Consider the following 13,183-nt stretch of genomic DNA (forward strand, 5'->3'; position numbering starts at 1 on the left):
CACTAGAACGTCAGCTCCATCACCAGGGAAATGATCCTTTTTACCTTGTCACTGCACATACCTGGCCTGTGTGCGTGTGTGCGTGCTCAGTCATGTCTGACTCATTATGACCCCATGGACTGTAGCCCGCCAGGCTCCTCTGTCCATGGGATTTCCCAGGCAAGAATACTGGAGTGGGTTGCCATTTCCAGGGGATCTTCCTGGCCCAGGGATCGAACCCGTATCTCCTGCATTGCAGGCAGATTCTTTATTCACTGAGCCACCTGGGAAGCACCTCCCTGTTAATACCTAATTGGCAGGAGGGGAAAGTTGTCAGGCCTAAGGATTAAATGAGCTCAGATTTCCCAGAAGTTAGGACAGGTACCACCAGCCCCAGATAATATTGAACCACTAGTGGGATCATGATTTTCCTCTTAATTCTCTCTCTATCCTTCTGGTGACATTTAGGAGAAACTTTTCATTCAGTTCTGGTATTTAATCCCACAGACGGAGGAGCCTGGTAGGCTGCAGTCCATGGGGCTGCGAAGAGTCGGACAACTTCGCTTTCACTTTTCACTTTCATGCACTGGAGAAGGAAATGGCAACCCACTCCAGTGTTCTTGCCTGGAGAATCCCAGGGACGGGGGAGCCTGGTGGGCTGCCGTCTATGGGGTCACACAGAGTCAGACACGACTGAAGCGACTTAGCAGCAGCAGCAGCAACCCTTACTTGCCAAACATTTAAACAAAAAGAGGAGGCCTTAAGCTTCAACCATTTGGCAGGCCATGATGCCAAGCAAGGGTTTAATTTTGGTTTTTAGTGGGTTTGTTTTCATTGTATATCTATTTTTACATTTATTTGGGGCTAGAAATTCTGAGTTTCCTTCTGATAATGATAAAAGGTAATGATACATTTTCTTCCTGAAGTACACTTATTTTTCAGAGGCAGTGCATCTAAAGGAAAACTATTAGCAAGTGATAAATAATAAGAGCTGGCCAATCTGGCAAAAAAATCTTTAGGTGGTTTTGGAATGATTGCAATGTGGGAGGTACCAAGTGAAATCCTCACTGAACTTTAGGTGATGCTGAGAAAAGATACTGTAGAGTCCAGGAGAAACATTACTTGGATGTCTCTGATAAAGTCAGAAGAACAGGTCTTGGGCAGTGGCTGGACCACACAGTGTGATGAGAGGCAAAGGAAGCAGCCAGAAGTTTTTGCAGTGAACTAGAGGCCCAACCCTCCCCAGCTGGATGCCGGTGCCCCTGGAACACTCCCTCCCTCAGAAGACACAGAACAGGGAGGACAGAATGTCACAGTCAGCGGCTAGGACACCCCTTAAAATGTACAGAACCCCTATCTCACTCCTTGTAGGGCCCAGAGGATTCAACACTTGGCCTTTCTGGATTTAGCAAAAACGGAGAGAGGAATCCAGTGAAGTGGAGATTATAAGCTGCTTTTTCCTTCCCACTTCTTCAAGCATGGCAGGGTATCCAAGCCTGGGTGGGGTTGGGGGTGGTGCATTGCAAAAATAAAGAAAAAAAGCTGAAGCCCTGCTTTAAAGCACTGCTAGTTCCTGCTCTGCATATTCCGAGGCCTTGAGGGTCCCTGTCATCTTTCTTGCCTGGCTGGGACATGAGCCTTCCCCAGCCAGCCCCTCACTTAATGCAACTCTATAACTCTTCATTTCCTGGACGCAGGTCGGGTTAAGCAGGTGGCACACAGCTGGCATTTCTCACTCGCTTTCTGGCATTTCCCATTTTTATGGGAAGCTAACCTGGCTTTTTTTTATTATAAAGCCCCAGAGTGCCAAGGTTTAATATCCTCGGTGTTAGATTCACAAAGTACTTGGAAGTTAGAGATTGCCTGCGGCTGGAATTTGATGGAGCAGCAACTTGTCACTGGGCGTGTGATTTATTTGCTCAAGGGAAGGGGAAAGCGCAGAGGGCAATTAAGTGGGTTTTGAGTTTTGAGAGATCGGGGATGCTGAGAAGTAAGTGAGGAGGAGGAGCAGCTGAGGGGTTGTAAATCCCTTCTGACAGAACCCAGTGTTTTTAAAATAATAGCTGACTTTAAAAACAGCTAAAAATCAGGCAGAGCTGAGGACGGTTCCCACCCAGCTGTTTCTTTTATCTGGAGGATCAACACTTGGGGAAGGCGGACACCTCTAGATGCTCTCTAGAGTCCGGCCATATGGCCTGGGCTGTGCAGTCAAGTGTACTGCATTGATCCTGCCTCAGGGCCTTCGCACCTGCTGGCCCCTTAGCCTGGAGGCCTTGTCTCCCAGATTTCCACACAGCCAGCTTATTTCTTTAGTCTCAGCATGCCATTGCCTGGAGCAGCTTTTCCTGAGTGTGCTAGCCCAGAAGGTTCCCAGCTCCACCATGTTTTTCCCAGTAAGTCTGTTCATTCTGTTCATAGCACTCATTCCACCCGGAAAGTTCATCAATTTGCTGGCTTACGTGTTTATCGCCTAAATTCTCCTCATCCCGGCAGGCCCAGATGAAGATGGGCCCGCCTCACTCACTGTATCTGTTACACCTAGAACAGTACCGGGTCCAAATGGCACTCACTAAAGGGACTGTGATTGTGAACTTAATGATCTCTGGGGCTCAGGAAAACAAGATTGGCTTGAATGACAGGTCTCAAAGTGGGGTCCCCAGACCACCTGCGTTATTAATAGCGTCACCTGGCAACTTGTCAGAAAAGCACATTCTCAGGGCTCCCCCTGGACTCTCAGAATCGGAATCTCTTGTGGGTGGGAACAGCCATCTTTGTTTTCCCAAGCCCTTCCGGGGAATTCTCACGCACACTCAAGTTTGTTGGCCACTGCCCCAGTGCTTAAATACCTGTGAGGTCCAGGCAGGTGGTGTCACTGCAGGAAGTGGAGCAGATGTGGCAGAGGAGACCTATGTGCCCTGTCGGGGGACATTCAAATGCAAGACCGAGCCTGCCCAAAAGTCCAACACCCCTTCCTTCCTAAAAGGACCAATTGTTACTTTCATCCAGAGCCCCTTAGAACTTCCCAAAAAAGCCCACAAGCAAAACAAGCCAAGAAAGGTAAAGATACAGGCCCCTGAGAAGGTGTTTTTGTTTGGTTGGATGTGATGTGGATGCTCTGGTGGGGATCCCACACCCAGGAACCCTGGAAGAGGAGGCCTGGCCATAGGAGGCATCACATCTCTCCATCCTTCAGAAGCTTTTGTATGTTGGGAGGACAGTGGCAGCCAAGTAGGCTAGACCCTACCCTCATGGCGTGTACAGTCCAGAGGGAGAGACGGCCCGTAATCAAAGACTCCAGCTGACCCATGTGGAATGGCAACCACAACAAAGGCTGCAAAGATGGAGTGCCCGGTGCCACAGGGGCCGACCTAGCTGGGGAGGCTTCTGAGGCCAGATGGGGAGAGCATCGCAGGCCGAAAAGATGAGCTGGCGGGCAGCGGCCCTGAGCTAGGCCACTGTGGCTGGAGCTCCATGAGCAAAGGGGTGAGTCATCTGCAGGGGCCAGACTCTGCAGGATCTTTGGACGCTGGAAGAGTCAGGTCTGTGTCCACTGTTAGGCAGTGGGGAGCCATTGTAGTGGGGGAGTGACCTGGTCAGCTTTGCATTTTGAAGCTGCCACTCAAAAGTTCTGGATGGAAGATGAATTGGGAGAGGCAGAGTGGCCATGAGGGGCATCATAGTCATCCAGACAGGAGAGAGTTATTATTAGAGGTAATATTAGAATATTATTAGACATAATATTAACATTATTAGGTGTGATGTGAGCCATGTTCAAGGCGTACACATTCTGGCCAGTTGCTGGGCCTAGCACTGCACTTCCGTGATCCCATTTCCCCCTCATACCCTATCTGCGACACTACTTACTACCGCTGAGTAAGTCAGTTGCTGCAGTAAGATTACCATGAACTCAGTGGCTTGAAACAACAAAAACATATAGCTCTGAAGGTTGGAAGTCCAAAATGGGTCTCACAGGGTTATTACAATCAGGGCTTGGACAGAGCCGCATTCTGTTCGGGGAGGGGAGTCCTTGGGGAGAACCCACACCTTGCTTTTTCCAGCTTCTCTTGGCTGCCTGCATCCCTTGGCTTGCAGCCGCTTCTCCATCCCCACAGCCAGCAAAGACTGGTTGATTCCTTCTCACATCACATCACTCAGCCTCCTCTACCGTCCTCGTCCTCCGATCTCCCTCTGCCTCTCCTTTGCCTCCTGGTTCACTTGCCACCTTCCCTCGCTCAGCTGTTGCCTTCCTTTTACAAGGACCCTTGTGATGACATGTTGGGCCCACCCTGATCCTCCAGGGTAGTCTCCCCACCTCAAGAACCTTAATCTAATCACAGCTACAGAATCCCTTTTGCGCGTAAATATTCTTTCTGCATACATGCTCCGTAGTGTCTGACTCTGCGACTCCATGGACTGGAGTCTGCCAGGCTCCTCTGTCCATGGAATTTTCCGGGCAGGAATACTGGAGTGGGTTGCCATTTCCTTCCCCAGGGGATCTTGGCCCAGGGATCTAACCCCTGACACCTGCATCTGCCATGTCTCCTGCATTGGCAGGTGGATTCTTTACCACTGCGCCACCAGGGAAGCCTGTGGATGTCTTTGGGGGACTGTTACTGAGTTGACCACAGTTACCAATGGGAACACAGGTGAGCCACAGTAAGTCCCCAGGGCGTGCGGGCTCAGAGCGGGCAGAGTTGGGCTGGGAGCCGGTCTGTCAGTCTTCAGAGGAGGTTGCCCCCCGCCCCCACTCCCCACCATTCACGCTGGCCTGGCTCCCTGGCTTTGACGGTGAGGAGTTTGTGGGAGAGAAAGGAAACAGCTGCTATAGCGTTCAGATTTCTTTCCCAGCCACTGTTTTGGCAGAATGAGCCAGTTTGAACAGAGGCCCTTGGAGAGAAACCCACTAGATGGTTTTATCTGATCGGTTTTGACAAGCCTCTTTTAGGCCGGTTTACAATAAAAATCTTACACTTGCTGCACCAAAGGTTTACTGTGTCACCTGGGATGTGGGATCAAAGACAGCCTTTTATGAGCTGCCTGGGGCCAGGGCTGGGAGGGACAGTGACCTGTAGATAAGATGGGAAATTCCCAGTCCATGCTCCTCTTCTCAGAAGAATAGGATCTTTGTTGCAGAGCGAGATGCTGTGTGTACACTAGCTCTTGAGGATACGCCCCAGAAGCTAGAGAGGTTCTAAATATATCTGTAAGCCACCAAAACACCTTCTCTTGACCTCCAGACTAACTCTGCTACTGAGGGCAGTGGACCTCATTAATCTTCATTGCTATCGTTGATGTTCGTAGTGATATTACAGCCACCATTTACTGAGGGCCTATAATATGTTGGAGTCTGAAAAAAATTATTAAGATGGGAGTTAACTCCCCATCAATTGCTAAAAGATAGGAGTTAAGAACATAAACCCTGGAGGCAGCCTGCTTGGGTTCAAATCCCAGGTCAGCTTCACCTCTCTGAGCCTCATCTGTAGAAACGGGGCTGATCCTGAACTCAGTGAAGTCAAAGATGCCATCGACTAGAACATGTACCATTTCTTCCATGTACCCCAGAGAAAGGCAGTGCCCGTAAAACTGTCGCCTGTCCACGAATGCAAAATGCATTCTGATTTCAAAGATGCTCTTTACAATGTGAGGAAATGCCCATTGAAATCAGTGAAACACCAAGAGAGTACCCACCTCCTGGGTTCTAGGCTTAGACTGGCGCTGGGCACATATAAAGGGCTCGGCCTGTGTTAGCTGGTATTGTTACTATTATCCCCATTTTACACATGAGGAGGCGAGTATGAAGTCACTTCCCCAGGTCACCCAACAAGCAGTAAAGGGTAGAGTTGGAATTTGGATTCCCTCAGCCCTGTGTCTCTTGCATGGCCCCCGAATCGTGTCCAGCACCTGGCACCCGCACCGTGGATGCCGTGGCTGTGTCCCTGACACAGGTCCTCTGCCCCTCTGGGTGTCTGTAAGAGGTGGGTGACAGCGTGGACCCTGCAGGGATGCTTAGAGGATGCTGGGGTGAGTTAGGTTCCACACGTGCTCAGAAAACCATCCCATCCTCCCTTCCCTTCCCCACTGCGCATCCACCAGTGGCTTTTAGGGCACTGGCATTAGCCACAGAAATCCCATGCTCAGAGCAGTTGCCGCGGATACTTGGACCGACCTGCCTGGACTATTGGAGCCTCAGCCACTCGTGCGCCTGCCCAGTGCCTGTTCTGCTCAGAGCTCAGCCCTCACCCCACACCTGCTCTCACTCAGCCACGTATACACACCTGAGCAGGCGCAGCCCTGCACGCTGCCCCCCTTTCCCCTGCAGGTACTGTCCCTCTGGACTGTGTGAAGCATTTAGAAACGGATACCAGGGGTGTCGATATTGGCTGGGATTTTGTTTCAACACCATGTATTAATGGTTCATCCTTTCCTCACTGATTTTTAATTTACTTTTAATTGGAGGATAATTGCTTTACAATGTTGTGTTGGTCTCTGCCATACATCAACATGAATCAGCCATAGGTATCCATATGTCCCCTCCTTCTTGAATCTCCCTCCCACCTCCTGCCCCATCCTACCCCTCTTGGTTGTCACAGAGTACCTGATTTGACCTCCCTGTGTCATACAGCAAGTTCCTACTGGCTATCTGTTTTATATATGGTAATGTGTATGTTTCCATACTACTCTCTCAATTCATCCCACACTCTCCTTCCCCCGCTGTATCCAGCAGTCTGTTCTCTGTGTCTGTGTTTCCACTGCTGCCCTGCAAATAGGTTCATCAGTACCATTTTCTAGATTCCATATAAATGTGTTAATATACGACATTTGTCTTCCTCTTTCTGACTTTCTTCACTCTGTATAGGCTATAGGTTCATCTACCTCATTAGAACTGATTCAAATGTGTTCTTTTTCATGGCTGAGTAATATTCCATTGTGTGTATGTACCACAACTTCCTTATCCATTCACCTGTTGATAGACATCGAGGTTGCTTCCACGTCTTAACTATTGTAAATAGTGCTGCAGCGAACATTAGGGTACATGTGTTTCTTTCAATTTTGGTTTTCTTAGGGGTATATGCCCAGTAATCACGGATTTTTTTTTAAGTATATATTTTTGGAAGGATAATGTATCTACCACAGTGTTCATATCCTAAGAGGACAGCCTGATGGATTTTCACTAAACACACATCCATATAACCAACATCCACATCAAAATATGGCGCATCACCTGCCCCCAGCACCCCTCACGCCCTTTCCAGCCTCCCCACGAAAGGTCACCGCTGTGCTAACTTGTAGCACATAAACCAGTTTTGTCTGCTTTTGGACTTCATGTAAATGGAATCATTCAGTGTTTATGTGGCTTCTTTTGCTCAGCATTTGTTTAGAACTTCATGTCTTTTGCAGTTAGCAATAATTTGCTTATTAATAATCCAGTTATGAATGTATTTTGTTACATGGATGTATCATCATTTTTCTGTTGGTGGACATGTGGGTAGGTTCCAGTTTGGGGCTAATATGAATGGATTGCTATTAACATTCTAGAATATTCTGGTACATTCTGGTACATGTCTGTAGGTCAGTGTGAGTATGCATGCCTCCTGGGTACATGCTTAGGGAAGGAATTGCTGGTCCTGAGTTATTTGTATATTTCGCTTTAGTGGATGTGCCAAGCTGTGATCTTACCAATTGATATCCTACCAGCCTGTGTGTGAATGTGTGTGTGTGTGTGTGTGTGTGTGTGTGTGTTCAGGGGGCTCCAGATGCCATAGGTGGTGTGTGTGTGTGTCCACGGGGCTCCAGATGCCCTAAGGTGGAAGGAGAAGCACAGACTTCAGCAGCTGCTGCTGGAAAGGAGGATGTGAGCAGGGGAAAGGAGACAGGGATGGACATTTGAACCCTGCAACTTCTACACAATCACTCTGAGAGTCTAGGAGTCTTGGAGCCTGTTGCAATTGTTCACCATGCTGTCTACAGTGGGAACATATAATATTTCTTCTGGGCTCTGGCGGATAATCAGCGTAGGTGACTATTCAGGAACAGCGTCTCTGGGCGAGGGAATCCACCCACGGTCTCCACCATCCTGAATACTTAAATGTCACTTCGGTCTAATTGGCTGTGCAGCCCACTCCCTGATCCTCCACCTCGCCTCCAGCAGCCACAGCAAACGCACTACCCAGAAAGAGGGGACAGCCCTGAGTCACCATGGCTGTCACCCGCTGACAAACTGGGCAGCCTTGGACAGCAGAATCAGCCTGTCTGTGAGTCAGCTACCCTGGGAATCTCACTTCAAGCAGGTGAAGAAACCAACCTTAGTCGAAGATCATGAGTGATTATAGGTAGCATGATGAGCAAGAGGACAGATGGGTAGATAATACGTGGACAGACCAATGCGACGTGTGTATAAATATATAATTCTTATATATATTTGCACACAAGTATGTGTGTGTATGTTCACCATTTTATTGATCATTTACCACCTCTCGTAATAGCCAGCATTTCAGGAATAGTGACTGTATTGGGCATGGAGAATTGCCTACACCCTGACACACCTGATTTTATATGATTCTCCTAAGTAAGCTGATAAAAGCAAAATCTGTATTGACCCCATTTTACAGATAATGAAACTGAGGCTCAGACAGGTTAACTCTCCTGCTCAGGGTCACAGCCACTGACAGACATACCACGGTTCCAACCCAATCTGACACTAGGCCCCTGTTCTCATTGGTGGACACCAGTGAGAGAGATCTTTTCTTATTCGGTCCTCGTACTAACTTTGTGGCTAGGTCTCCTTAGATCCTTCGATAGATGAGGAACCTGAGGCCCAGAGAGGTTAGGTAGCCCACTGAAAGACACAAGACACATGGTAGGTGAAGAGCAGAGCCCTTCTGACACCAAAGTTCTGGCTATAACCACAGGATCTCAGCTGATTCTAGCCCACAGCAGGGCTTGGTAACTACTAAAGGAATGAACACGAAGCCAAGAACATTTTAGCAGTCAAGTCACAGATTAAAAGAAAAAGTCATGCCATCATTTTGACACAGAAAATGAACGTTCCTAGTGTCCTTCCTTCTTCTTCCAGCCAGTAGTGGATGCAGTGAGTGAGACATGGTCCTAGGGGTGGGGATGCCATGGGGAATCTAGAACTCATTCATTCTCTCATTCATTTGGTGACTGTTCATCGAGTGTGTGGTCTGTGTGCATCAGGAATCATGCTCATTGCAGAGGAAACGGATGGATAAACATGCCGGCGATTAAATGAGGTGTTACTGTCACTGTATAATGTCCTTTTTCATCTTGTCACTCATCTTGAACCGCTGGTCCTCAAAATGAACTCAATGAGGCTGCAAATAGTTTGAAAATCCTCTGTCCAGACAGGCATCTGGTTTGGGGGAGTGTTACTGGTGTTTACACACCCCTGTCCAAAGGCTTGAATACATCATTCACGTAGTACACATCAGCGATGGCTTTGCTGGTCTTTCGTCACTGTCCCCACACACCAGTGGCTCCTGGCAAGTGATGGCAACTGGGATGAGGGGCCAGCAGAGTGCCGTCTGAGTGCTGCCTGTGGACTGCCACACACAAGTTATCGGTTTCGAGCAGATTTTCACCTGTGAGAGCCTGGGTTAGACAGTACGTGGCATTCCTGCTTCTGGGCTAGGCTAGACTCTGAAGGTATCCTTGGATGCCGAGGCGGGCAGGGGGAAGCTGGTGAAGATCCTGAAGAACCCCAAAGGACTTGCTCTCAGACCTGCATCCCAGAAGCAGAATCAAGGTCCAGTAGCAGGCTTAATATCTCAGGGGCATAATAGTGGTGTGTCCACACACGCCCCACTCTCTATGCATCACTTTGTGTGTGTGTGCCGCACAGCTTGCAAGATCTTTATTCCCCAACCAGGGATCAAACCTGGGCCCTGGCAGTGAAAGCGCCAAGTCCTAACCCCTGGGCCACTTGAGAATTCCCTCTGTGTGTCGCTTTTAATAGCTGTTGTGGGTGGCCCTTATCTTAACAACTGCCAACCATGAATTTTGTTCTTTTGCTTTCCAGCCTCTGTAAGGGCCGGACACTCTACTCTGTGGTGAGAGACGCCAAGATCGTCTTGGATGTCAACAAAACGAGACAGATTGCCCAAGAAATTGTGAAGGTACTGTAGGGTCTGGGGCCTCCTCCCTGAATCTCAGAAAGACCTTGCCCCATCCTGAGACTCATGGTCTAGCTTCAGACCAACAGTTTGGGCTTAAAAGCAATTAAACTTCACCTGAATGATACCAGGTGTCATGTGTGTGTAACAATTGCTAAAACAACCATTAGAGACGGTCAACCAATGTTTGGTTTCCTTCTGGTGTCCCGTCGTCAGGATAATTGGGTGTGTGCAGGGACCAAGGGGCTCTTCTCATGACTAGAATTCCTTACCCCCTGAATCCTTGAATTCCCATGAGTGTAAACCATCTCTCTCCATAGCTGCTGGGGAACTATCAAATTGTTGGGTGTTGTTTGGGATTAGAACAAACAAGAACATCCTGTGTTTTCTGGGTACCTCATGACTCCGTTATATTCAGGTTTTTATTCTCCATTGGATGTGTTAGGACTGAACTTCAAAAAAGAAATAAAACTGTGACTGCTCATTAAGGCAAAAATAGAAATCTAGATATTTCACCCTTGAGCCTGACCTCCCATAAGCCTTTCTCCATGTTCTTGATTATTGCCTCATGATACGTCTCTTGAGGAACACAAGTGAATTTCTGCAGTGGTGTGGAATAAGATCTGAGGGGTTCCTTTCTCTTGGGGGCCCTCTTTTCAGATTTGGCCCTGCCCCTTTCCCTCGGGGGAGAGCTTCCCTTGCTTCCTTTTCAGGAAGCAGAAGCACTTAGATAGAGATGGTTTTGCTATGATCTGAGGCTGGTGGCAGATTTCTGCCTTGGGGACCCTGCCTGTTCCCACTTGCCATGCCTTCTCCACCCTACTTGCAAGCCTGGGTGTTTGGACCCCAGGCCTACAGCTGTTCAGCATGTGTGGTCTCAGTGGAAAGGCAGGGCGTGTGAACCGTGAGCCCAGGCCAGGCTACAGTGAGCATAGAGGTGTCCTTGTCTCCTGCAGGGCATGGGCTATCTCCACGCCAAGGGGATCCTGCACAAGGACCTCAAGTCCAAGAATGTCTTCTACGACAACGGCAAAGTGGTGATCACAGACTTCGGGCTCTTCAGCATTTCTGGGGTGCTGCAGGCTGGCAGGTGAGCGCTGGTTGGAAGGGCCCCGAGGGGTTCTCGAGAGGTGATGGTCAGGGGATGGGAAGTCACCCAAATGGCCTTAGTGACCTAGACGTGATGCTGGACCTGAGATTGTTTAACCAAGGGGCGAGGCTGCTATGCCTCTGGTGCAATGCTGGTGCCAGGTCAGGCTCTGAGTCCCATGGGGCCTGTCTTGGAAGTGGTGCCTTTGAATGGGCACAGAGCTTCCTTCAGTCCTGCAATGCCCTTGCCCTTGAATTTCACCTGAGGACTCTCTCCTTCCTCCAAGCACGCACATGGAAGTTGGACTCACCCAAGCACCCTTGCTCAGTTTTCATATGAATTCCTTCATTTCAGTGCAGCTGGAGTGTAGTTGAGAGCAAGAGATTTGAAGTCAGACCCACCCAGGGCCTAGTGTGGCTTGGCCACTCATTAACTGTGCCTCCACGTTCCTGCAAGGAAGATGATGGGTATGATGGTGCCTACCTTCGGGTCTTTATGAGCGTAGAATAAGATAGCACACAGCGAGCGTCCAGCACAGCGCCTGGAGCGCATCAAGCAGTATAAACAATAGCCACTGTGGAGCTGTTCTAATTAGTATGAATTTGCATACACCTCCCCAGTATCACCCAGGAGGATCATTAACTATCGTTAAGTAATTAAAGCTCAGCCACCACTCACCCTGGAGCAGGCTGCCTTGAGCTGACCAGTGAAGAAACAGCCGGGATCCTGAATAAACAACCCTTAATTCCGAAGGTCTGCCCTTTGTAACTTTTAATTTGGAGAGTTGTGCTCGCGCGTGCACACACATATACACTGTAAACCCAGTGTGTTTCCTCTAATCACGCCTCTATAACAAATGGTGTGCCTCTCCAGAAAGACAGCTTTACACCCCCCTCCAGGCTTCTCTATTTGTACTCCTGTTTCAGCTGATTTGGGGAATCTCTGATCTCTTTGAGGTATGCCCCAGGAGCCCCAATACTCCTCCCGGCACAGTGAATTTTCTTCATGCTCTATGATACTTTGAATCTCGGTCAGACCATCTGAAATTTGGCAAAACCTAATCTTGTTGTTCTTTGCGATGCAGTAACAATCAGAAGCTTAAGGGTTTGTTTGTTCTCAGATATTACTTCACCCAAAGAGATTCATCTTCCAAAATGACCTATAGTCCCTAAGATAAGAAAATAAGGAGACAGGAGATTAATAGATAGATGGAGAGGGTCGTCAAGCAGAACCCAAGAAGCCAGGTGCTCACTGAGGTTGCAGTTTCCTGGTTGGGGAATAGCTGCTTCCATCACCCCAAGGTCAAGGGCAGAGAAAGCAGTTGGTGATGTCATTATGAACCTAAGTACTGTGTGTCAAGACATGAAGAGGCTCAGCAGGTGTCTCTTTAAACCTAGTTCAAGGCTCTTAAAAAAAAAAATCGGATTCTTCCCTCCTGGTGGCAGGTCCACACTCATCCTCCTGGCCAGTGGCTTTTCCCCCAAGTTGGGGAAAGCAGGGCAGGGCCTCTGCTTTTTTTTCCATTAGATTCATGGTTTTCCTAAGCCATAGACTGAAGAAAAAGCACAGGGAAATGGAATGACCTTCAGCTTATTCATGGAGGCCCCATGTTAACCAGGAAGAGAAGTCAAATCAAGGGCAAGATGGCTTCTGGCCTTGTCCCCCAGATAGCACCCTGCCCCAACCGTGCCCCAGTCTGGTTGTCAATGCAAACCCAGTTAGTATCACAGGAGGCCAGGGAACCCTCAGTAACACCTCCCCACCAGAGACCCACATCACCTGGCTACCCAGGAGGAGCCATCAGTGACTTCCTGTGCTTTTATTTTGTTGCTGGGGAAATAGGACTCAATTCAGAACTCTGCTCCCAAATGGTGCCATGGAATTCTTGTAGGATTGTAGTTAGGAGTCTAGTCGCTGGAGTTTTAAAGACTAGCAATCAAACAGATCTTAGTTCTTTCACTTTTTATCTCTGTGGTTTTGC

General features: G+C 48.7%; 1 protein-coding gene across 4 annotated transcripts in view; it reads left to right on the forward strand.

Annotated features, from left to right (window-relative positions):
• Positions 1-13,183, forward strand: part of KSR2 (kinase suppressor of ras 2) — a 485,310-nt gene that overhangs the window by 445,906 nt on the left and 26,221 nt on the right. For all 4 annotated transcript variants that reach the window (XM_070769588.1, XM_070769587.1, XM_070769585.1 and 1 more), the window contains 2 exons: positions 10,019-10,115; positions 11,069-11,202. In XM_070769588.1, the coding sequence (XP_070625689.1) occupies positions 10,019-10,115; positions 11,069-11,202 (231 nt within the window). The remainder of the gene's footprint in view (positions 1-10,018; positions 10,116-11,068; positions 11,203-13,183) is intronic.

Source organism: Bos indicus, chromosome 17, assembly GCF_029378745.1.
Source record: "Bos indicus isolate NIAB-ARS_2022 breed Sahiwal x Tharparkar chromosome 17, NIAB-ARS_B.indTharparkar_mat_pri_1.0, whole genome shotgun sequence".
NCBI lineage: Eukaryota > Metazoa > Chordata > Mammalia > Artiodactyla > Bovidae > Bos > Bos indicus.